This window comes from Alligator mississippiensis, chromosome 2 (assembly GCF_030867095.1).
Source record: "Alligator mississippiensis isolate rAllMis1 chromosome 2, rAllMis1, whole genome shotgun sequence".
NCBI lineage: Eukaryota > Metazoa > Chordata > Crocodylia > Alligatoridae > Alligator > Alligator mississippiensis.
This window is the reverse complement of record NC_081825.1, coordinates 71,161,064-71,186,345: the sequence shown is the minus strand read 5'-3', so window position 1 is coordinate 71,186,345 and position 25,282 is coordinate 71,161,064. Positions and strand designations below refer to the sequence as shown.

Sequence of the window (25,282 nt, the reverse complement as noted above, 5' to 3'; positions counted from 1 at the left end):
TGTAGATGTGGCCAGTGTGGATTCAGCTACACTGCTTCTGGTTTGAGATGCAGCCTACCTGTGGCTGCAGTATCCTTCTGGGTGCCAAAGCAAAGCATGGTAAACTTACCTGTAGGCAGGGTCTTCAGCTTCCATGTGATATGGTTTCTATGAGAGAGATATTCTTGTGTTTGAATACAGAAATGCAGCCTTTCGAGTTATGCAGAGCTCAAGTAGCATTAATGTGTGTGAGTGGGACTGGTGTATTTTTTTTTTTTAAATCAAAGAAGGTAAGCCACAGGGGGAAGTGAAACAAGCTGGAAAACAAAAAAATGAATGTGGAACAGGTCACTCGTGTTAATGTTGAGGAAACACTGCTTCTCCTGTTATACCATCACAGTAATCTTTTTTTCTGATGCAAAACAGACTAAAATAAATAAGTACAACCCCTCTCCCCTTAGGTATATAAAATAGCATCTGACATGTTTTTGTACATGATTCAAGTGCTTGCACTGAAGACTTTTGAGAGCATGTTGAAGAAATAATGTCTATAGTGTTACTTCCTGTGATAAAAAAAAATAGTTCTTCCTCAGTTTTCATTAGTCGTAAGGTTGGGCAAAATGGCCATAAAGTCAGTGGAGTCATATGGAGATTATTTTGGCCCAGTTTGTCCTATACAAAAAGGATGAACCTAGCACAGGCATGAAGTAAGTAAGTGTTAATACTATGTAACTTTATGGGTTTGGCTCAATATTCATTAGTCAAAAGGACCTGACATTTTCCTGCTTCTGTTGAGAGCGCTGGCCTCTGGTCAGAAAAGTATTTAAGTTGCTGTATCTGTTATACCAGTTCATGTGGTTGCTGCTGCAGATACATGATAAGAAGAGAAGCATGAACTTTAAAAAGTTAGAGTGGGATTTTAGTTTTTGAAGTTCTTTAAAAAAAAAAACAACCGTTTTTTTATGTGAGCAAAAATACTACTGAAAACTGAAACTAGAAAGCATTGACTGAAGGAGATAACATCTTCAAATGGAGCACATGCAAAAGCAGCAAGTGTTATAGCAACTGTTCTTAGCACTGTACAGGCTGGTTTCCTGCTGTTGTGTTAAGTTTCACCTGCAAAAGCTCACATGGGGTTAATAAAGTTACTGTTGCATAATCCTGGCCGACTCTACATTGCTGTACTGCTGTTGTAAAAGTGATAATTCCTTAAAGAACTGTTAGTCTGAAGAAAAGCTTATAAAGATAGCAAGCTTTTACTTACACCCCCACCCCCATGACGTTGTATGATTCTGTGCATAAAGGCAACGACAAAAAAAAAAAATCAAACTATAGAAATTAATGTAACACAATGGGAATGAATGAGATGGTTTAGTCAGGGATGATCCTGCCTTGAGCAGGGGGCTGGACTAAATGACCCCATGTGGTCCCTTCCAGCCCTATTCTCCTATGATCCTAAGTCCTCTAGCATTTAGAAACCATGCTAGTATACTGCAAAGGATGACTATAAGTGTTTTTAACTAATGTCTCTGAACCATGTTTGTGTCTGAGTACAAGAAACATTTTAAAAAATTGAAAGATTAGTTCTATTGATGGCAGTAGAGTTCAACTGATTTATACCTGCAGAGAACTTGGCCCACAAGAAAATGTAGCTAGAGGGTCAAATGCTGCTGGGTACCATAACAGCATGTAGCAGTACAGTTGAATTATTTAGTTTACAGCTGTGAGACTGAGATCAGAATTAGCCCAAAGGGTGTAGGTATCATAAACTACTCAAGACATAACAGCTCTAACATGAAAAGAACTTTCTCCATATTAACCACTGTATTTAAAGCTGCATCATGTAAAAATGGCCAGGACAATTACCACTTATCCACAAGTTGAACTTCATGGCTAGGGACAGACATGCAAAAAGCCTGGGCCTGAAGTGATTCAGTCTTTACAGGTTAGTCTAACCTGACTAGGCTAAACCAGTTTGTAACCTTAGAGACATCCAAGAAATGCAGGCACATGCCTGCAATGGCTCGGGCTAGAAGCTGAGGGCACTAGAGTGGCCCTCCCCTCCCTTCCATAGTGCTGAGCTGAGAGGGGTGTGGACAGGCCCCAGCAGGATGCTCGGATTAGGGAGGGGTTCCCCACCCCTCCTGACCAGCCCAGCAGGGAATTGATAATGCAGTGTTTATCACCCCTAACTCAGTGTTTATCAGTCCATTTAGAAAACAACAAAGGGACATTACCAACTACCTGTTGATTCTGCCTTTGTCCCATCTCCCACATGTGGTCTGCTAGCTAATGCTAAGAGGTGTCTGTGTAAGGCAGAGGAGACCGGGAATTCCTGCTTAGCAGGAAGTGGGGAGGGGAGGGGAGGGGAGAGGGAGCAGGGGCAAGCCAGGCAGACCCCTGCAGTCTCTGCCGAGCTGCAGCCAGGGAGCAGAGGGGAGGGACCAGCTGTGCTGTGGAGCACAGAGCCCTACCCAGCCCAGACAGCATGCCAGGATGCTGGGGGATTCTGGTTTAACTTAAACCAGCAAGGGGTCTGGGACAGACACTGCATAAACCAGTTTGTCAAATCAGTTAAGTCTGAAACTACACTCAACCAGGTTTATCTCAAATCGGTTTCAGCCATTTTCAAACTGATTTATGTGCACTGAACATCTGTTCTGTTACAGGTTTAAACCAATTTCTGATCACTTAAATTGGCTTATGTGTAATGTCTGTCCCTAGTTCATGAAACTCACAAAGTAGCACTGCTGTGAGCATCTTGATCTTCCTCACACAGCAAGCAAATATTTGGACAAAATTCTGCCTGTGCTAGAATTAGCTGCTGGCCTCTCAGTTTCCTTCCTCCTGATAGCTGTTTTCATGATGGTTGACTCAAAAATCCTGCACCTGTTAGAATTGCCACAAAGAAGGAAATCTCCTTTTTAAGTACCAGTATTTGCTGAAATACTGGGCATTGGTTGTTTCTTCTCCAGCAAGAAAAGCCATACAGAAATGAAACAGAACAGTACTTTGTAATGTACCAGGGGAAATTGCATCAGGAGTATAGAAATGTCTGTTGATAGCAAGTATAAGCAGCCTAATGAGCTAAGTCAAACAGCAAAAGTAACTAAGATGAAGTAGCTGGAAAGAATTAATATAGATTACTACATGTTACATGGACTTGTCTATACAATATCCTGACAGGAATATTTAATGGGGAAGATTTTCAAAAGCACTTCAGTGCCCCTTCATTTTTTTTTTTTTTAAATAAGCCTTAGGCAAATTCCATTACAATGCAGATCCTAACTTTTAGGTGTCTTACTGGTTTGTGGAATCTACAGCTCCGAATTAGACACCTTGGCTTTGTAAACTATGTCTCAGAGGTGAAGTACCCATGCCTGAGATCCATCAAAGCCAGCATGTTAGAAGTCTCCCAAGTGGCCAACTAGAGATGTCAAGCAGAGGGTCTGTGTGTGAAGCTCCACCCTTCTCAGGGACTTATGGGGCCTAAATCTGGACGTCAGGTAGTCCCATCTTATTAGCTGGGATTCACCAGTGAACTCCTGGAGTGACATCAGTACCAGAAAAACATACAAGTCTGTGGCTGAACCCTTTAACCTACCTGCACATTCCATCGCTGGCCTCAGAGTAGCTGTTCTTAGACGACAAAACTTTAAAACCAAGTTGAATGGGGAATTGTGGAACAAGAAATCAGCCACAGATTGGACTGTGCTAAGCATTGTTTGAAGACTACAGATTCATATCCCATTTTCAGAATTAGGCTTTATAGCCCCCAGGTCCTGCAGTAGGGTAACTGCTTTATTCTTCTCTCCTACCCACCTTGCCCCTCTTTTTTTCTTCCCCCTTCCCTGCCCTTTGTATTTTAATCATTGCTTTCTATTTAGAAGCTCTGCTTCCTGCACTCCCCTCATAGCAGCTGATGAAGTAAGCTGCTGTTTATGAAAACTTATGCATCTCTGATTTAGTTTTTAGTCTAGAACAGGGGTGTCAAAGATACAGCTCATGGGCCTTCATCTGGTCACTGGTGGTGCCTCTCAATCTCAGAGTTGACTCATATGCAGCATGTGGTGCCCACACCAATTGGCCTAAGCACCCACGCCACACACAGTACCCACTTTGGGACTGCACCCACCCACCCTGGCTACAGCAGATATAATTTGCACTGGATCTGTCATGTGGGGAGCAGGGAGAGGGGAGAAGGTGGTCCACGGTTCAGATCAGGTGCCACTCAGGTCCACGGAGACAGATAAGTTTAACACCCTGAGTGTATAAGGTTTAAATCTACCCTGCCTGCTTTCAGACTAATAGGGCTAAATGGCTCTCTCTATTATTGAGGGGCCATGTTCAACTGTCTGTTCAGGTGGAAATGATATGGGGGCAATATGTTTGCTGAACTGGTAGCTCTCCAGGGAGAAGGAGAAGACTGGTAAATTCCCAGCTAGAACAGAGACAAAGTAGGGATTTAAAAAGGACTTGTAGGAGAAACAAATGCTGTGGGAGGTGGTTTTAGCCTGGCTAAAGGAAGACAAGGGCATGCTCTTATAGGGAATATGCTATTTAATTCCAGAGATTTCATGATTCAGAAGAAGCACCATGAGCTGTGGGCAGAGACATAATGAGGACTTGTGCCCTGGGCAGATTCTGCAGGAGAGCAGGGTGGAGGCAGTGGGGGTGCTGCTGCATGCTGAAGGGGCAGGGGCAGGGACATGATGGAGTTGGTGCAGGAATCTTACCTATCCTGGGGATTCAAAAGCAGTCTCCAGCTGCTGCTGCACTGTGGGGCTGCTTTTGTTGCCAGAGTTCAGACCCCACGGGGTTAGAGGAGCAATTCTGGTGCATTCATCCACTCCTAATTATGCTGTGGCTGTGGGAAAATAAACCTGAGTTTATTAGCTGATCCTGTCCAAAGCTCCCAAAGAACAGTCACAAGTGAGACTGAGAGTCAGGGAAAGGTATACAGGTGTGCTATCATTTTCATCTGGATTTGTGTATTTATCTACCAGGATAAAGAATATGTGTTGGAGAATCCTCTGTGCCTGATTAGCACCTGTTTGCCATATGTACTGCAACTGTTGCAGGCTCCTAGGGAATTGCACTGAAATCTCAGTGGCTGTAAGGTTGGAGCTCTGGGAAAGGATATGCTTAAGTTATGGTGGAATTTAGTGAGTTTCACAGCCTAATTGCCATGAAACCGGTCCCATAAGTGTGCCAGAACACCAGGAAAAGAGAGTGATGGAACCGCCTTAGCTAAAGGGAAGTTTGAGTTTACAAGGTCAGTCTGCTGGCATCCAAACACCAGTGAAAAGCCCAGCAGAGGGTGTGCTGACATGGCTGGCCATGTGACAGATACAGATATTTAGGAATTTATAAAGGCAAAGACATTGCTATATCCTGCAAAACCTGTTGGGGCCTAATTCCCTAAATTGTGCAACATCACCAAGGAAGTTGTGCTGACGCAACTGTTATGGTTTTAAATGAGATTTGAATATCTTTGTATACAAGGCTCTTTGTATACTACAAGATTAAGTAAAAAGGGAGGGAGGGTGAGATCTTGTGATTAACACAAAGGCCTCAGACAGGAGGACTCTGGGTTCTAATCTGAAATGAGCTAATAAATACACCTGGGTAAATTCACATCTGATGCAACTTCAGTTACTGTGACTGAGTTACACCATGGATGAATCTGGCCTATCATATGATAGTAAACCAAGCCTCTTTGCTGGTTCAAAACAAAGCCTTCCTGCTGTGAAACGGAGTGATAAACAGATGTTGTAGCTGAACTTAACTTTTCTGGGTGAAGGACTGCAAGTTTGTACTGAGCACTGATTATAGTCCCATATGTGAATATTCAGTCCCAGCTCCTGCAGCTAGTTACTCTGTAAATTAGGTTTCTGTACATGTTTTGCTTCTATGGAAAGATAATTTCATTTGACAGATTGTTTGCTGGACAAATTGAAGATGTTTCCGTCAGGTTGTTCCAATCCTCTGTCTGTGCTTGTGTGTTTTGTGTGCACGTGAGAGAGATTAGAGAAGTAGGGGACTAGAATTATTCTTATTCAAACTCCGATTGAATATTCTATTCAAACTCCAACCTTTAAAAAAAAAATCTGTTTAATTTTCTGTTTTTTATTTCAGCTGCTGAGGACTGTTGGAATTTGGTAGCAGGGAACTCTCTTGAGTGTTTGGTGATTTTTTTTTTGTTAAATACAGGAAACATTCAGTTGATTCTCTTCCATGGGAATTAGGTGATTCAATAACTTTTAAGGAAATAGGTCTTAGTAAAAATGGAGTGCCCATTGTGCTTGTATCCAAGCATGGAGGGAACACTCCTTTGAATCTCCCCTCTCCTGGGCAGCATCCCACACACACCTCCCTAGAACTTCAGAGCAGTGAGAATACATAGTAAAAAAGTCAGTTAGCTATGTTGTAAATCTATGTTATTATAAAAGTAGAAGTCACACGCTGCATAGGCCTGCTATGTAGTAAATTGCTCATATCTAGTTATCTCTTGAACAATGTGTAGTAACAACATAGTATGTCTCCTGAGTTTACTCCCCTAGCCAATATTGTTCAATGCAACATGTAGTAAGTGGCAAAATAGGTCCGCCACCACTTAGTTACCAGGGCTGTAATAATGCCCACTGTGGGCAGCCAGTCTGGAAAAGCTAACCCTGTGTGTGTTCCCTATTACTGAGTCAATTTATTGTGGACTGAAATATGGGACAACAGAACCCTATAGTACATCGTGTTCTGTTCTGTGCCCCTAACAAAAGTTGAGAATCAGTTTGTTATCATTTAAATGGTTATTGCAATAATAGTCAGGCTTCAGGAAACTTCAGGCTCAACTTTCATGCATTATTTCGAATGTCTGGATAACTTTAGGACCACTTATGTAGTTTTGCAAACAAAGATAACAAGATTAATCAAACCTCACATTTCAGAGTCCAAGCCTTCGTAGTATCAAGGAAATTATACTCCCTTCCCTGCATTGCATCCTTCCCAGTAAGCTATGGTCTCATACTAAATAGCTCATACTAAGATCTTATAGTAAGTACCTTCAGACACAAACCTGTGGAAGATGAGATTTACATGGTGCACCAAACATTACAGGAGATATGTATGTGCCTCTTATTGTGCATTCACTGAAGCAGTGATGCAGTGAGCATTTGTGCACTACTTTATTGTCCTTCTTTGCAAAACTTAAAGGCAAATCAGGCCACTTTCACTAGATGATGGCCCCTTCTTTTACTGCACTTTGGAGACAACCAGAATACATTAAAGTAGACTAAATATTTATATGTCTAGAAAAGCTCAGTTCATGAGTGACTGGTGCCTCCTGAACCTGGGGGGCACCTGCAGAAGCCACTGACCCTGTCAGGGAGGGCACCAGCTCTACCAACAGCATCAGTGTCAGCCATCAGGGGGCACGTGCACCCCCATGCACCAGTCGCCTATGGCACAGTTGATTCCACTCAGGCCTTCAGCTGGGATTAATAAAGCAAAATTAGGTCGAGAGTCTTGTCTAAAATCACCAATTAAAACATCAACTGTGTTCTGTAGACACAGAGCAATACTACACTGGATTTTAAACAGAATTTCATGACAGACTAGTGCTAAAAATTGGAAAAAAAGATGGTATTGAGTTAGTAATACAGGAGAATACTAATGGCCAAATCTCTCCCTTTCTAATTTCCAGTTGCCATGTTTCCTTATGGTACTGACTCCTTTTTCTGTTTACTACCTCCTGACTATCTCAGGTGTCACTTAAGCAGTCTGGATAAAGTGTAAGTCTAATAACAGAATTATAATAGCATTGTAAGAGCACTGGATCAAGGATTGTACACATGTGTCAAATAAATCTTTTTAACTCCCATGAGGTGGTACTCATACTGTAATTTCTATAGATATGAGGTTGATGACCTAACAACCGAACACGGTCCTGAGACCAACACGGCTACAGCCTACATCCCTGCAACAACCAAACACACATTCCTTTGGAGTTAGTGGAGTTACTCTAGGGATGAATCTGGCCCAGAAATTCTAAGGTCGTAAATGCCATTAATTTTCAGTGCTGCCAGTATAAGTTACAAATACACAGTACCTCACAATATCAGGCTCTGAATGATTTGTCTGCAAAGGACTTTGCACCTTCATCAAGATACTCAGTACAGATGACAGTGCTTACAACCTATTCTCATGTGGTGGCTGTGAGAGCACTTACAAGATCAGAACTCAGAAGGGAATTGACTTGGCTGCCAATCTTATGCTCACTCCATTAGTAATAGTAGATTCTTATTAGTTGTAGCTCTTTAAAAAGAAGGTACCACTGTCCCCATTTCACAGACAAGGACACCAAGACATAAAAAAAATCAAATGATTTGCCCAAAGTTACACAACAACTCAGTAGCAGAATTGAGAACCAAATGTATGTCCTCTAATTCCCAGCTGCATGCCCTTGAGGCCACGCTTGAACATGATGCCTTTAAATACTAGTTCCTCTTTTTACCTGTGTTATGCTGCAGCGTAACACTTCCCTATTTAATTCAAAACATACAGTTTACTTCTAGAGCCTAAGGAAAGGAATAATCCCAATAGTTCAGTTTGAGAGGGTTCACCTCTCACTTTCATCTTGCACACTCATGCTCTTCGGGGGTATTTCTGTAAAATGAAGGAAAGACAGACGCTATAATTATTACAAATTTAACTATATACCATATTTATTATCAATCCACAGGATAATTTGATTGCTACATGAGCTCATAAAAGCTATTTTATCTTTACAAAATTAAAAAAAAATGTGCCACAAGAATGTAATAACTGCCAATAACCAAGAACTGAATCTTAAAATTATAAATTTGCTGTAGAAAAGATTAAAAAAAAACAATTATATTCACTTTAGAATTTTACTTTGAATAAAATATTCCCCTGTATAAAAAATAAAAAAGCTTGCTCTGGTTAGAATTAGAGTATTTTTCTTTTCTAAATCTGGATATTTGCATAATATCTCTGTAATAGTTTTCTTTTTTTCTTTCCTATTGTACCACGCAGCATTCAAGCATAGAAGATTAGAAACAAACATGAGAAAAGCAATCTTAAATTGTATGAAATCCACTTGGGAAGTTTTACCTTCCTTTTCTTTACCCTCCTCCTCAAAAGACATATTAACAAGAATAGCTTGGAAAAGAATACAGGTAAAAGTGGGGACCTTGAATGTGCCATTAATTCAAGCAAGGTAATAGAAGGCCTTTTTGTAAGTGCTTTTTAATAAGGTGCAGAAGCAGACTGCAACGTTTGCTAGTGCTGCACTATGTACATATTCACAATAGATCTTTATTTAAAAATATTCCAGCTACTTCACATTTTCTCTTCCATTCTGAGGCTTTCAGTTCCATCACAGCCTTGACTGTAAGAAGTGCATCAGCACCACTTCTCTTGTGGTTGTTGGTCCTCTTATGCAGTACTGGAACTTATATAAGTGGGCCAGAGTTCTGTTTTCCTATGCAGTAACTTTGTAAATCCATCTGGTTTCAGGTATACATACTGATGGCTGGAATCCTGAGTTAAGAAAACTCCAGTACTGGAGTCGGCCACAGCAATGTTCTATATAATCAAGGCTTTCCCTTAGATTTGTCTAATGTGCATCAGAGATGCACCTCTTCTAGAGAAACATAAAATACAAAAACAAAAAAAAGCTAAAAAACACACAGCCAAAGGCTTAGCAGCTCTTGACTCTTGACTGGGTGATGTCTGATGTTTTCTTGATGACGCTAGCCCGTGCCTCCCGATCTGGCCTGTTACTGCTGGTAGAAGCTGTAGACACTACTTGTGGGAGAGGGATATCTGGGAAGGCAGGCCAGGAGTAAGGCAGTGAACAGGGTTCTTCTTTGATGGTGACCTGGAGGTCAGGCTTGTTAGAAGTCACAAAGGTAGCCATACTAGGAAGCAGATGGGAAGGGTTCCTCATCCCCATATTGCTCAAGTATTGTTTGCCTTCGATGTTTTTCTTTTGCCAGTGAAGCCGTCCCTGAGTGGAAAGAGACAACGAATGTGATTTTGCAAACTCTTCCAGCAGCTGGATACAGGGGCTGCTCTATCATCTCTTTCAACCATGAACTAAACTAAGCATCTGCTTTTCAAAAAATGGATCAGATACTAAGAAAAGGCCTGTGCTTCTAGCCTTTTATTATGCAACTTTACTATGCAAATCCAGTGGCAATTATTGCTATTGGAAAAGTTTTACTGTGTGCTGGGCTAGCTACTCTGTTGTCCATGGAGCTCATAGGGCACTGTTCCACAGAGCACTGGCTCCACCTCCCACACATGCACTAACCCCAAGTTCTACCTGGAGAGGGACTTGTACATTGGCGAGCTGGGTGAGCAGAGCTAATGCTCCACCTGAATTGGAAAAGCAAGCTGGAGGTGCTTCCCTTCTCCAGGCTGTCCAGACTGTCCCAGGGATCCTTTTGAGTTAGGCCCTCCTTTGCTTGCAGAAGCAGGAGGGAAAGTAACAATGACCCAGGGCTCAGCTTTGTTTTAGGGTCACTTCCCTCATTCATGCCCTGTAATTGGCAGCAGGTAGGAGCTCAGCTGTAGTACAGCATGCTGCTCTGCAAAAGGCTATTTTTTTACACCCTTACTAATATTCTCTTCTTTTTATTGTGTGAGGTATTATCAGGACTGTGTGTGTTCACCCAAATCCTCATTTGCGAGCAGGACTGATGGGACCGTGGTGAACTTCAAAGATTACGCACTAAGAAAGACAGCACTGCTGTGTATCTTCAAGCTTGTAACACAGAATTCTTTAATGGAAGGGGCTTTGCAGAGAGGCGTTTCAGGAACAGAAACCCTGAAGCCCTATTTTCAGCTGTTTTCAGCCTCATTTCTGGGGTGGGTGGGTGGGGGGGGGGGAGATGACTAACTGCATGCTTTGCACATAGCCTTACATGTGCAAATGGACATACAGGCATGTTTACAGTTACAAAAGTAGAGCATGCAAATAGAACGGTATTCTCCTAGGTTGCAAAGAACAATCACACAAAATTTTGGTGGTCTGTGTGTTCTCCTTTGACTTCTTTTCATTTAAAGCATGAGAGATTTGTCAGGAAATTTGCTAATCCCATATTCACCAAGCTTTCAAGAGCCTATCGTTGTCATTATCAGGCTGTTTCCTGCCTTTGTATGAATCAAAATGACATGTAAGAAAACCCAAACAAGGATGTTTGTAACCAAGATAAAATACTAAAACTACTCTGCAGCAAGGACTAAGCAACCACAAACGCATACATACATACACATGTGCGTGCATGCACATGCATACAGCCTCTCCACTGATTTTCTCTCTTACAAAAATGTTATAATCTGTTAACATTTCTCTAAAACATAATTTCATGTTCCTATGTGAATTAGTTTACTTGTAATTTTGACAGATCAGGGGGGAATTCTACAGGCATTAATTTACTTTTGCAAGCACTTGAGCATTTGTTTCCACACAGACTGCTCTCCAACATTCCTCTCCTCCAGCCACTGTTAAAATTAATACTGACTCAATAGAAATGCATTAGCAGAAGGGACAAGGAGACAGAACCTCTGCAGGAGATGGCAATGCTTTTCAAAATTGCTCTCAAGTGCTATAAAACAAAGTGCTTACCTCTGCATTTTCTTCATCACTGGGAATGCTGTCTGTCGTTTCACTTTCTGTTGGTCAAAATGGAAGTAAAAATGAAAATTGGCATTATTTTACCAGAGTATTAAAATCCAGCTAACCTGATGCACTCCCCTCTAAAAACAAGAGGATTTTTAAGCTGCTTCCAAAACTGCAAAGCCTAAAAAAGTCCCCATATGCAGTGGAAAAAAAAAAACAGTCCAAAAGATTTAATGCGCTGTCATGCATAAACTGATTTGACCTGTAATATAAGCCTATAAGTACAGGTTTCTCAATTTGGGAGCAATTATGCAAAATAAAATCACAAGGTTACCATAATAAATGTGTCTCTACACTGGAAACAGAACATACTAGAGGCAGAAAATGCTAAAGAAAAGCAGACAAGGTTAGCTGGGAAAATGTGATATCTTTTATTACACCAACTGACTAGCTGGAAAAATTGTTCTTTGCAAGCTTTTGGGTACTGGTGTCTGTCATGGACCATGCTGGGACAAGAAATGTAAAACCTGCCGATATAACTCCACCACTCCCACAGTAACTATGCCCCACAACAGAACAGTCACAATTCCTGGATCTTACACCTGCACCTCCAGAAATATATCTCATCCAGTGCACTATATGCCCTGATGGAAACTACATAAGAGAAACCAAAAAACTGCATACCAGAATGAACGCACACCGTAAATCTATCAAAGACAAAAATGCCCAATTACCTGTGGGTGCACACTTCTCACAAGACAACCACTCTCTCTCCAATCTCTCAGTTCTAATCCTCAAAGGGAATTTACAAAACACCTTTTGGAGACGAGCCTAGGAACTTCACTTCATAAATCTAATGGATACAAAAAGTCATAGACTAAATATAGACATTGGATTTATGGTACATTATAACCTGCCTACCATCCGATAACCCCAGGTAAACTCTCTATATTTTCCCAGCTACATTTTATCACCTGTGGACATTTCCCTCTTTTGTTCTCCCTCCCACCTGTCTCTCACTCATTAATTCCTATCCCCTCTGATCTTCCCTGCCATACATTTCCGTTTTCACAGACTTGCATTTTGTGTTATGGCTTAAGCTTCTATTTGACCCTAGAGAGAAGACAAAGACCAGAAGACTCTCCCTATGCCTGAGGAAGGGCGCCTGTGCCTGAAAGCTTGCAAAGAACAATTTTTCCAACTATTCAGTTAGTCTAATAAAAGATACCACATTTACCCAAATAACTGTGTCTACCTATGTCCTTAGGCTAACATGGCTACAACCAACACCAAAGAAAAGCAGATGCACAAGAGTTGTATCAGTGCTTAACTTCAAGAGCAAATGACATAACGTACTTTTCTTTGACAGACTATCTTATTAGAAGAGAAGAGCCCACTCTCTCATTCATTACTGTGCTTACTACCTGGAAGAGCAATATCTGGCCTGGCTTGGAGGTCACAATCAAAGTCCTTTCAAAGGCTTTTGTACTGTTTCAAAAGGCAAAATCTCAACCTAAAGTTTCCAAGAACTGGTAGGTAAAAATGCTTTTACTTTTTACCTCAAGGGCTAATCATCTTTTCTTCTGTTTTATTATTGCTATTGTTAATCCCCATAGCTCCTCCACAACACTTGCATACACTCCCTCCAATTCTTCCTGGATTGCTGCACCCACACTTCATCTTTTCTTTAACTGCTGCATTTACACATGCAGGCACACATGCACGCCCCTTCTACACATGCCAGTAAAGGCATGATTGGATCTAATGTGTGATCCACACATGCATGGCAGGAAGTGTGATTGTGGAATTGCACATTAGATTCAAATTGCACCTTGTTGCCAATACAGAGGAAGCTCGATCCTAGGCTCCTCTTTACTAAAGGGGCTCCCAGCCACAGAGGCCATGCGCAGCTGGGACCAAGAGTCCCATGCCTGATGGGGTTCTCAGTCCTCGCTGCATCACAGATCAGATGAGGGGACTCTTGGTTCCAGCTGTGTACATGGCCCAGCCAGGACCAAAGGTTTCACAAACCCCCGAGCTTTGGGGATCGTGGCTACTGCAATCTCCTGGGCCCAGGGGTTTCACGCTGGACATGGTGCACCCCTGTGGCTGGGAGCCCTGTCAATTGTCAGCACAGAAGAGACCTGCTACAGGTGCCAATTAAAGCTCAAAAGATTCATAGACTGTAAGGCTGGAAGGGACCTTGGAAGATCCTCAGGTCCAGCCCCCTGCACCAACCAAGAAAGATAACTGGGGGTCAGGTGACCCCAGCAGGGTGACTGTCTAGTCTCCTCTTAAAGATTTCCAGGGTAGGTGATTGCACCATCTCTGGAGGGAGCTTATTCCAGTCTGGACGCCCTGACTGTGAAGAAGTTTTTCCTACTTTTGAGCCTGAATCGATCTTCCAGGAGTTTGTGGCCATTACTCCTGGTTTTCCCCTTGGGTGCCCTGGTGAACAGCAACCAGCTATCAAGTTAGGACACATTTTTTAGGTCTGACTTTATAGCTGGTTGGAGCTTTTTATTGTGTGATAAGTACTTTGCACGTGTTGCTGATCTTAAGGTAACTGCCCAATTAACCAGTGAATTGTGCAATACCTGTAATGTCTGGAGGGAGCCACGCACACATACCCCCCTCTCATCAACTGCTTCACCATTACATGTCTATACATTTTCTGTGGTTAGTAATCCCCAACCAGTGCTTGAGATGCATCTCATCATGCCCCAACCGATGCACCTCCACAATCCTCCTCATACCCAGGACATCTGCATAACCAGGCATGCGCGCCAAAATCAGCCCCCAGCCAAAAGGCCTGTGCACATGTATTCCCTCTCACCATCCTCTTGACCACTGTACCTCTACACACACTGCACTCATAACCAGAACACTGCAGTTCCATGTCCCCCATGCATCATCCTCTGACCAATATCCCTCTGCAAACACTGCAATCTTGTCAATCTCCAACCACTTTATCATCCTTTCCTTGCTCTTTATATCCCACTTTTAGCCCTTCAACCACTGTACTGTCACACAATTTTTTATCATCCCCTTGACCTCTGCACTTTGCAATGCTTTCATCATCCTGACTACTGTATTTCAATGTCCCCCTTTCCTGATTACTGCCCTGCCACCTACTCTTTCCTTTCTTCCGCCACAAACCAGAGCATCTTTGCATACGTACACCTTCATCCCCTAACCACTGCAGGTCTGTAACCTCCCTCTTCGTACCTTTCACCATTCCCCTATCTATTGCCCCTCCACACACCCATACATCTCTTTGACCACTGCACCTCTTCAGATATCTCCATTTTATTCTTGATGTCTGCATCTCTGGATACACCTTCTTCTGTCCTCACCCTAAAATACCTGCACCTCCTTACTCAACCCCCAATCATCTACTTGATCAATGTACCTCCACACATCCCCCCTCTCATCACCACTTGTCCTCCACACACACATACTGCCATCATCCTGACACTGCCATCATCCTGACTACTGACTAAAGAAGTCCTTTTTCAAATACATAGGGAGTAAGAAGGCACTGGGTAATGTGGGGCCCTTACAGCAGTGCTTCTCAAACTATCTGATGTGGCGGACCAGCAATTTTTTTTCCAGTGGGCCAGGGACCAGTGCCCGGTTCAGCCGGTGGCAGCAACTGCATGTAACAGCGCTACACAAATGAGCGACCAGCTGTTTCTTTCTTTCTCCTCACCTCGCACGACGTGATGTCACCTGGACTGTTGGAATGTACAAACTGTGGCGCTATGACATATCAATGTTATGCTTATGAAAATGTATTTCTTTCTTTCCTGGCAACTCGCTGCGGATCGGCAACCGGTGGCTCATGGACCGGCACCTTGAGAAGCACTGCTCTACAGGACAGGTTTGGCAATCTAGTGATTGCAGCAAACGAAAAAGCTGACCTCTTTAACAAATTTTTTGCCTCTATATTCCTGAACAGGGATCAGGACATTTTCCCCACTAGGATTACTGATGGACCCAGGGGAGGCACCACCATGCCTAGGGTCAGGGACAACCTAGTAAGGGAACTTTTGGAGGGGCTGGACATGTTTAAATCAGTAGGTCCAGATGTTCTTCACCCGAGGGTGCTAAGGGACTTGGCGGGGGTCATAGCAGGGCCCCTGGCACAGCTTTGTGAGTGCTTGTGGGGCTCTGGCCAGCTACCAAACAATTGGAAAAGGGCCAATGTGGTCCCCATTTACAAGAACGGGAGAAAGGAGGACTCAAGTAACTATAGGCCAGTTAGTCTCACCTCAGTCCTTGGGAAGACCTTTGAGAAAATTATCAAGGAGCACATCTGCAAGGGCCCAGCAGGGGAGATAATGCTCAGGGGCAACCAACATGGGTTCATTGAGGCAGATCCTGCCTGACTAACCTGGTTTCCTTTTATGATCAGGTCACAAAGTCCCTGGACAAGAGTGTTGAGGTAGATGTCATCTTCCTGGACTTTAAGAAGGCCTTTGACACCTTCCTGGACTTTAAGAAGGCCTTCTCTTAAAAAAGCTAGGTGACTCTGGCATTGATGCCTACACAGTCAGATGGGTGGCAAATTGGCTAGATGGTCGCACCCAGAGAGTGGTGGTGGACAGGTCATTTTCGACCTGGAGGGATGTGGGCAGTGGAGTCCCCCAGGGTTTGGTCCTGGGGCCTGTACTGTTCAACATCTTTATCAGCGATCTGGATGTGGGTGTGGAAAGCACGCTGTCCAAATTTGCTGATGACACCAAGATGCGGGACGAGGTGGGCACGCTGGAGGGGAGGGACAGAATCCAGCTAGATCTAGACAGGTTACAGAGGTGGGTGGATGAGAATAGGATGGAATTCAACACAGACAAGTGCAGGGTACTGCATCTAGGGAGAACGAACCTGCAACACACCTATAGGCTGGGGAACACCCTTCTTGTCAACATGGTGGCAGAAAGGGATCTTGGAGTCACTGTTGACTCCAGGATGAACATGAGCTGCCAATGTGAGGAAGCGGTCAGTAAGGCTTACCACACCTTGTCGTGCATCAACAGATGCTTCATAAGCAGGTCCAGGGAGGTGATCCTTCCCCTCTATGCGGCATTGGTTAGGCCACAGTTGGAGTACTTTGTCCAGTTCTGGGCACCGCACTTCAAGAGGGATGTGACTAGCATTGAGAGGGTCCAGAGGAGGGCCACTCGCATGGTCCAGGGGCAGTGGGGCAGGCCCTACAAAGAGATAAGGCTGAGAGGGGATCTGGTGGCTGTTTACAAACTCACCGGGGGGACCAGTGGAAATTGGGTGAGGTTCTGTTCCCTCGGGCACCACCCAGGGTTACTAGGAATAATGGCCACAAATTGTTAGAGAAAAGGTTCAGGCTGGACATCAGGATACATTACTTTATGGTTAGGGCTGCCAGGCTCTGGAATGGACTCCCAGGGAAGGTGGTGCTCTCTCCTATCTTGGGGGTCTTCAAGAGGAGGCTGGACCGATATTTGGATGGGGTGTTACGACCCAAGCACTTGTTCCTGCCCAGGGGTCAGACCTGATCATCTGTTTAGGTCCCTTCCAACCCTAAGCACTATGAAACTATGAAACTTCATTCTCCCCCCTGCCCGGTTTCTTCTTATTGCCCTTTCACAAAAACTCCACTCTTATGCTCCTCCAGCAAATGATCCATGGACACATTTTTTTCATCTTCTTGAGGAGTGACCTCCACATATAGCACAACATCCTCATAACTTTTGCATCTTCACTCTCTCTCTCCCCCCAGCTTTTATTTCACAATGGTACTTGTATATAAAGGAGCTGCACTGGAACAGCTATAGCAGGATGACTGTTCCATTATAGCTATCCTGGTCAATTTTCTCATGTAAACAAGACCTAAAACTAGGGCTTTCAGTTCTGCTTTCAAGCCCAGATCTCTTGACTGCCTGGACACAAAAATGCTACTGCTCCTGAAATTTGGCGAATTACACCCAACCATAAACTGTGAGGTCAAAGGAAAGGCAGGAGAATAATGGGCAGAAAAGAAGAGAATAGCATTTCAGCATGACATGAAGAGAAAAAAAAAAGCATGTGTAAACAAGAAGAAGGTAAAGAAACACAGCAAAGAAGGTGAAGCAAATGAGACAGAATCCATCAGCAACAAAATGCTGAGCAAACATGCTTTGCAAGGAGGCTGGTTACTGAGGTGCAAAAAAATTAAAGGACAGAGATGAAGGAAGATTATCTGAATCAATGTCACGCCAGATGAGAGATTGGCAAAGATTCTGTTGTACAGACTAGTAAAAATATCAGACAACCATACGCATCATTCGTATTAACAGCTTTGAAAAGGAGTTAGATGAAGTTTAGCAAAAAAAAAGGTTTTCTCTGGTACAACTGTCCATTTTTTAAGTAAGGCTAATGGTTTAAGACATGCTGTCATACTTAGTCTCTGCATGATAGGCCTATGTCCTCACACTCAGTGATACTGCAGTAGGAGACAGAAGTGAGAGTATCCTGAAAATGTCAGGATTGGTGGCAGTCCTAACAAAACCTAGAGACTTCCTGTTCTTCTTTCTGCCCAGAGAATCATTTGCACACTTCAAAAAAATATTCACGGACCAGATTCCCAAGAGCTGCTGTGGCACTAACTCACAGGGTAGACAGGTGATTTAAATTCCCCTCTCAACTATCCTCATCATAGACTAGCTGTACCACAGGCAGGTACATAAGAATAAGTAAAACTAGCCTGCTCACATCTAAGATACCAACACAGCAGCAGGGACAGGGACAATACAGCCAGGCCTCTTGTTTTCCCCATGTATACCTTCTAAGTTGACTACAAGGAGTAGTAATAGCATAAGAGTCATAAGAGTCACCATGTTGCCTAGTGGGAGACCTGTCTGTAGGTCTGCCTCATGACAGTAGGAAGGTGCAGAGCAGATGCATGCATTGACTTTGCTATGTTTTCAAATGATTTACTTTGATTGCATACATGAGCTGCAGAGAAGCACCTTTGCCATGCTGGCTCATAAAGGGAGAGTTTTGCAAAAAAAGTGCAAATGTTTCAAAGCACTGTCTCCCTTTGGTAATAAATTTTAAGGCAATTTACTGCCTTATCCTTCCCAAAGCCACACTGAAGTTCTGGAAATCCCTGACTAAAGACACTGGGAATGATGATCATATACCAACCTGTGGCAGACTAATGTTGGAGTAATCCCAAGAGAACATCATGATACTTGCCCTGACCTTAAGAGGCTTTTTTAATGAAATTTTATCTGGAACTAATGTACCCCAATTTAAACACAAAAACATACATCAAGTCAAACACGAATGATTTCATATTAGTGTTGGTCTATAAGGACAACACTTCAGTTTACCCCCATCCTCCTGAGGCTTGTAATCAAGTTAACAGCTCATTAAAAATGAAGGACATGCTTGAAACTATTGCTACCTTTTCAGATTGGCTTTTATCAGTAGCTCCTCTGGCTTTGCATTCTGCAAATCAGCCTATAACAGACATATCCACTCTTCCTGATGCTTCCAATTACTCACTTTTCCACTTAGCCCAGTTGGGCTAAGCACAAAGCAATCATATTGCAGAGACCGTCCTTAAACTTTAGTCATCAAAGGTGTTTTATCAGAGAAAGAAAACTTTGCAGCATAGGTTGGCAATGCTCCCTTAATAAAAGACGTGTAGACCTAACTGCTTTACATCTACAAAGGTTTATTTTCTATTTGTCATGCTAATAAGGGCTACAAGATGACTTAACTGGAGCTTATGTTTCCATCTTAAAATAGATATGGATTCTCATTTCCCAGAGTAAAACTAGGGAAGATGTCTGTGAGTATTACAAGTCAGGTTTAGTAAAATTACTAGCAAAGTGTAAATCCCATGGCAAAGAAACCACCTTCCACCACCCCAATGGTGACAATGACTTAGGGCCATTCTATGGTACCCAATACTTTATTTTAAAAGCTTCTCAATCTCGTGCACGTTCTTCAGAGGAACAGCCATCAGCTTACCTGCATACGAAGAGACTGGGGAGATCTGCAGGGGGTACAACTGACTTATGCTCAGAGGCTGCTCATCACTCTCTGTTGTCACCTCTACCACTTGGCAAACATCTGGAGGATTGGCAACGATCATCTGCTCTTCAGTACTGCCGTCCAAGGGGGACTGACCTACAACTTCATCAGAATAAAGACAAGTTATTTAAAGACCTTTTGACTATTCAAAGATGCACGTGCAGGAAGGTGACCTTATGTTTGGGTTAATCAAGGTGAAAGCCCACTGTGCCCCCGCTCCCCTGAAGCCCCGCAGCAACCCCTAACAGCCACAGCGCACCCCGCTGACCCCCAGCACAGCCGGAGGTAAGCGGGGCCTGTGGTGGGAGGGGGTTAACCCCAGACAGTGGGAGGAGGTGGCTGAGTGGACCAGGAAGGGTCTCACTCCCACCCCGGCCCCTACTTCGCCCAGCCCCCCAGGGAGCCATGTGACCAAAGCCTCGCAAACAGGCCACGCAAACAGGTGTGCTTGTCTACCCGGCATGAGTTAGCGCAGAGTTCGCGCAGGAGGGCAAGCGGGAGGGCCCAAGGCCCTGCCTGTGCACCCCTACCCTAGGGAAGCCAGTCCCAGCCATAGCCAGGCCACCAGCAACATGACACAAATGGGCATGTGCCACACCCCGAGGGTCCCCGAGGGGTCTGCGGCCCCCTCCTCTGGTGTCTCAGAGGCCTCCACGCAGACGGAGCCCCTGGCTTTTGGCTGCGGGGGCTGCCTGTCACTTCAGGCTCTGAGGCCTGGGAGCATGGCCACCTCTCCTTGTGGGGTCTGCTCCCTTTTGGGGTCTCTGGTGCGCCAGCTGGAGGAGCTCCAGGCCACAGTCCAGAGACTGTGTGCCATCAGGGACTGCGAGCAGGAGACAGACTCCTACTGCCAGGCCCTTCTCCCCTGAGGCGGAGGGTAGACCACAGTCTCCCTCCAGGACAAGGGAGGACCCGGGGATCTCCCATGCTGTCCAGCCAAGGGGATGAACCAAAGCGGTCAAGGGCCCTGAGGTCCGCTACACCAAGGCCCCTGCCCTGCTGGAGCTATGCAACAGGTACGAGCCTCTTGCAGCCCCAGCTGAGCCTGCTGAGTTGCCAGCTCCCGCAGGCAACATGGGCACGACTGTAGCTACCGCCCCCACTCTCCCCAAGACAAAACGTAAGGTGTTTGTCGTGGGACACTCCATCCTGAAGGGGACTGAGGGGGTAATCTGCCGCTCCGACCCCTTAGGCCGGGAAGTCTGCTGCTTCCCAGGAGCCTGCATCCAAGACATTGGGGAGAAGATTCCTAAACTCCTCCAGCCCACTGACCATGCTTCTCATCCACGTGGGCACCAATGACACGGCTCGGAGCACTCCCAGGCAGGTCATGAGGCGCTACAGGGATTTGGGAGCGGGGCTAAAGGGTCTGGGGGCACAGGTGGCGTTTTCTTCGATCCTCCCAGTCTGAGGCTACGGGCTGAGGAGGGAGAGGAGGATCCAGGTAGTCAACCAAAGACTGCGGTGCTGGTGTCATCGGGAAGGCTTTGCTTCCATGACCACAGTCCGCTCTTTGGTATGAGAGGCAGCGAGCTGCTGGGAAGGGACGGCCTCCACCTCTCTCCGCTGGGGAGGAGGCTCTTCTCAGCTAGACCTGCTCCACCAGGTTTTAAACTAAGCCCGCCAGGGAGTAGGTGGACTACCGCCACTGCTGGCCCACTGAGCAACCCTTACAAAGTCAGCAGGCCAAGGTGCTTAAGGGAGCCCACCCCTGCCCCAGCCCTGGTACAATCTGCGGGAAAGGCAAGAGCCCCCAAGGGAACACTTGCCTGCCTGTACATAAATGCCAGGAGCTTGGGGAATAAACAGGAGGAACTTGTCCTCCTGCTTAACACAAATAATTACGATATCAAAGGGATAACGGAGACCTGGTGGGACTCCACCCACGACTGGACCACAGGTATAGACGGCTATACCTTGTACAGGAGAGATCGAGGGGACAAAAGGGGAGGGGGTGTAGCTCTCTATGTTAAGGAGAGCTACACATCCCTGCAAGCTGATATTGGCAACCAGGGTGGATGACTAGAGACCCTCTGGGTTAAAATCTGTGGGGAACACAGCACAGGGGACACAACAGTGGGAGTCTACTACAGACCTCCCACCCAAAGTCAAGAGCTTGACCAGACGTTCTCCGGGGAATTGGCTGAAGCCACATGCTCCAGGTCCATGGTTGTCATGGGACACTTCAACTACCCAGACATCTCGTGGGAAGAATGCTCAGCTAAATCAGAGTGGTCACAAAGCTGCCTCTCATGCGTGGATGACCTCTATCTGACACAAGAGGTCTATGGACCAACAAGAGGTAAAGCACTGCTCGACTTGGTACTGGCAACTGGGGACAACCTAAATCAGCAACCTAATGATTGACGGAAAGCTGGGTGACAGCGATCACGAGCTGATCACCTTCACCATCTGCCGTAAAGCTGGCAAGTCAGTCAGCAATACAGAAGTCCTTGACTTCAGGAAAGCTGACTTTGACAAGCTCAGGAGGCTTGTCGATGAGGCCCTAAGGGACCACGACCCCAAGGGGAGGGGAGTTCAGGAAAAGTGGTTGCTCCTCAAAGGAGTAATCCTCAATGCACAAGCTAAGGCTATTCCATCTCGGAGGAAAGTCAGCAAAAGGGCACAGCAGCCCCCTTGGCTCTCCAGGGAACTAACGGACCTCCTGCGGCTAAAAAGAAAGGCCTACAAAGGATGGAGGATGGGATCCACCTCCAAGGAGGAATATTTTTCACTGGTCCGGTCCTGCAGGGAGCAAACCAGGAAAGCCAAGGCTGCGACAGAACTCCAACTAGCTACAAGTATCAAGGACAATAAAAAGTCCTTTTTTAGATATGTGGGGAGCCAGAGGAAAAGCAAAGGCAACACTGGACCCCTGCTAAACCAGATGGGACAACTGACGACCGATGCCCAGGAAAAAGCCAACCTATTAAATGGGTACTTTGTGTCGGTCTTTCATCAGTCCCACAGGACTCCCCTGCCCATTACGGGACAGGGAGGCCTGGGTAAGGGAGATTCGCTGCCCTCCATCAATATTGACCTCATGAAGGAACACCATGAGAGGCTGGACACCTTCAAGTCAGCTGGCCCTGACAACCTACACCCCAGGGTACTCAAGGAGCTGGCAAGCATCATAGCCCAGCCCCTTGCACGGATCTTCGAGAACTCCTGGTGCTCTGGTGTACTGCCCAAAGACTGGAAGAAGGCCAATGTGGTGCCTATCTTCAAGAAAGGGAGGAAAGTGGATCCGGCTAACTACAGGCCCATTAACCTAACCTCTATCCTGGGTAAGGTCTTAGAAAAAATTATTAAAATGGCCATTCTTAACAGACTGGCTGATGGCAACATCCTGAGGGATAGCCAGCACGGGTTTGTTACAGGTAGGTCTTGCTTGACCAATATTATTTCCTTTTACGACCAGGTGACCTATCACCTGGACAAGGGAGAGGAGATTGATGTCATATATCTTGACTTCAAAAAAGCCTTTGATCTGGTATCCCATGATCACCGCTTGGCAAAACTGGCCAACTGTGGCCTCAGGTCCACCATGATCCACTGGCTGGGGAACTGGCTCCATGGTCGGACCCAGAGGGTGGTGGTTAACGGAAGTCAATCGTCACAGTGCCCTGTAACCAGTGGGGTCCCCCAAGGCTCTGTCCTTGGAGCTATATTGTACAACATTTTCATTAATGATATGGACACTGGAGTCAGAAGCGGACTGGCCAAGTTCGCTGATGATACCAAACACTGGGGTAAAGCATCCGCACCCGAGGACAGGAGGGCAATCCAGGCTGACCTTGACAGGATCAGGAAATGGGCGGACAAGAACCTGATGGTGTTCAACACTGAAAAATGCAAGGTTCTCCACCTTGGAAGGAAAAACCTGAAGCATCCTTATAGGCTCAGCAGTGCTACGCTGGTTAGCACTACGGATGAAAGGGATTTGGGGGTCATCATTGACCACAAGACGAACATGAGCCTTCATTGTGATGCTGTGGCTAGTAAAGCGACCAAAACGCTGGCTTGCATCCATAGATGTTTCTCAAGCAACTCCTGGGACGTCATTCTCCCCTTGTACTCGGCCTTGGTGAGGCCGCAGCTGAAGTACTGAGTCCAGTTTTGGGCTCCACAATTCAAAAAGGATGTGGAGAAGCTTGAGAGAGTCCAGAGAAGAGCCACGTGCATGATCAGAGGTCAGGAAAACAGACCTTATGACAACAGGATGAGAGCCATGGGACTCGTTAGCCTGGAAAAGCACAGGCTCAGGGGCAATCTGATGGCCACCTATAAGTTTATCAGGAGTGCTCACCAGGATCTGGGGGAACGATTGTTCACCAGAGCGCCCCAAGGGATGACGAGGTCGAACGGTTATAAACTCCTGCAAGACTGTTTCAGGCTGGACATAAGAAAGAATTTCTTCACTGTCTGAGCCCCCAAGGTCTGGAATGTTCAAGCACCTACATTGAACACCTTCAAGAGAAATTTGGATGCTTTTCTTGCTGGGATCCAATGACCCCAGCTGACTTCCTGCCCCTCGGGCAGGGGGCTGGACTCAATGATCTTCCGAGGTCCCTTCCAGCCGTAACGTCTATGAAATATGAAATCTATAAGATGTCTGCTCTCCTCTCATCCTTTCCTGACTGTTTCCAACAAGGCTTCCAAGGGAAATCAGTGAGATATTTTCAGTCTCCTTTCCCTTTTTACCACCATGAATGGTTAAACCTCACTTGGATCATGCAATATTAGTTTTGGAGCCCTACAGGATTATAGTATCCTTAAGGGCATTCCTATTACCTACCAGGCTGAATATACAAAATAAACGTGAACCTGGTTGGACACCAAAGCAGTAAGTTTGGGTCTCCCCAGGGCCCAAAGAGTTCTACAGTGTAGTCTACAGCCACATTCAACTTTAATACAGATACAAGGCTCCAACAGAGTAATCAGGGGTTAGCAAGCAATGCTCCAGATCCACTACCTGCTGGAACTAGTGATTACTGTAGGCTGCCTTTCTGTCTTAATGATAAAGGATGGCTGCAATCTGTTCCTGTTAATGTAAGATAGATGCAGTCCCTGGCATGTTGTCAGTACTCTGTCGACTTTGGATGCCCTCATATAGACCATGCACTGTAAAGGCACAGGAGTTCAAAACTCAGTTACAAATGGTTGGCTAAATTGATTTATAGTGTAACTGATGTATGTATGGGCTGGATCTGGTCCAGAGTTTTTTCCTGGAGATAGGAATGAGGCATGGTCTCCTTTTAGCACTCTTACTGTATGCTGCAATATCACATTTAGTACGTAAAAAAAACAATATTGGACAGGTATCCTATAATCACCAGTCTGTGACTGAAATGTACTTTGTGATTTCCTGTGCTGAAATCCAGTTACTTATTAACAAGGTTTTTTCCCACTTGAACAGATCAATGCTGTTCAACACCTCAGTTGACAAAAGGGACACTGTTTTTTCTCTATAAAGTTGAAGCAGATGGTAATGTTTTGCAAGCCTTTAAATCACTTTACAGACACTGTTTAAGCCACTCAGTACCCCAGTGAGACAGGTAAATAAATATTCCATCTTCTTTACACAAATATAAACAA

General features: G+C 45.0%; 1 protein-coding gene across 3 annotated transcripts in view; it reads right to left on the bottom strand.

Moving 5' to 3' along the window:
* Positions 1-8,671: 8,671 nt before the first annotated feature.
* The window catches only part of IRF2 (interferon regulatory factor 2), a 71,350-nt gene continuing 54,739 nt past the window's right edge, over positions 8,672-25,282 (bottom strand). For all 3 annotated transcript variants that reach the window (XM_006263872.4, XM_006263873.4, XM_019481339.2), the window contains 3 exons: positions 19,622-19,786; positions 11,630-11,676; positions 8,672-10,006 (listed from right to left, as the gene is read on the bottom strand). In XM_006263872.4, the coding sequence (XP_006263934.1) occupies positions 9,698-10,006; positions 11,630-11,676; positions 19,622-19,786 (521 nt within the window). In that variant the 3' untranslated portion in view covers positions 8,672-9,697. The remainder of the gene's footprint in view (positions 10,007-11,629; positions 11,677-19,621; positions 19,787-25,282) is intronic.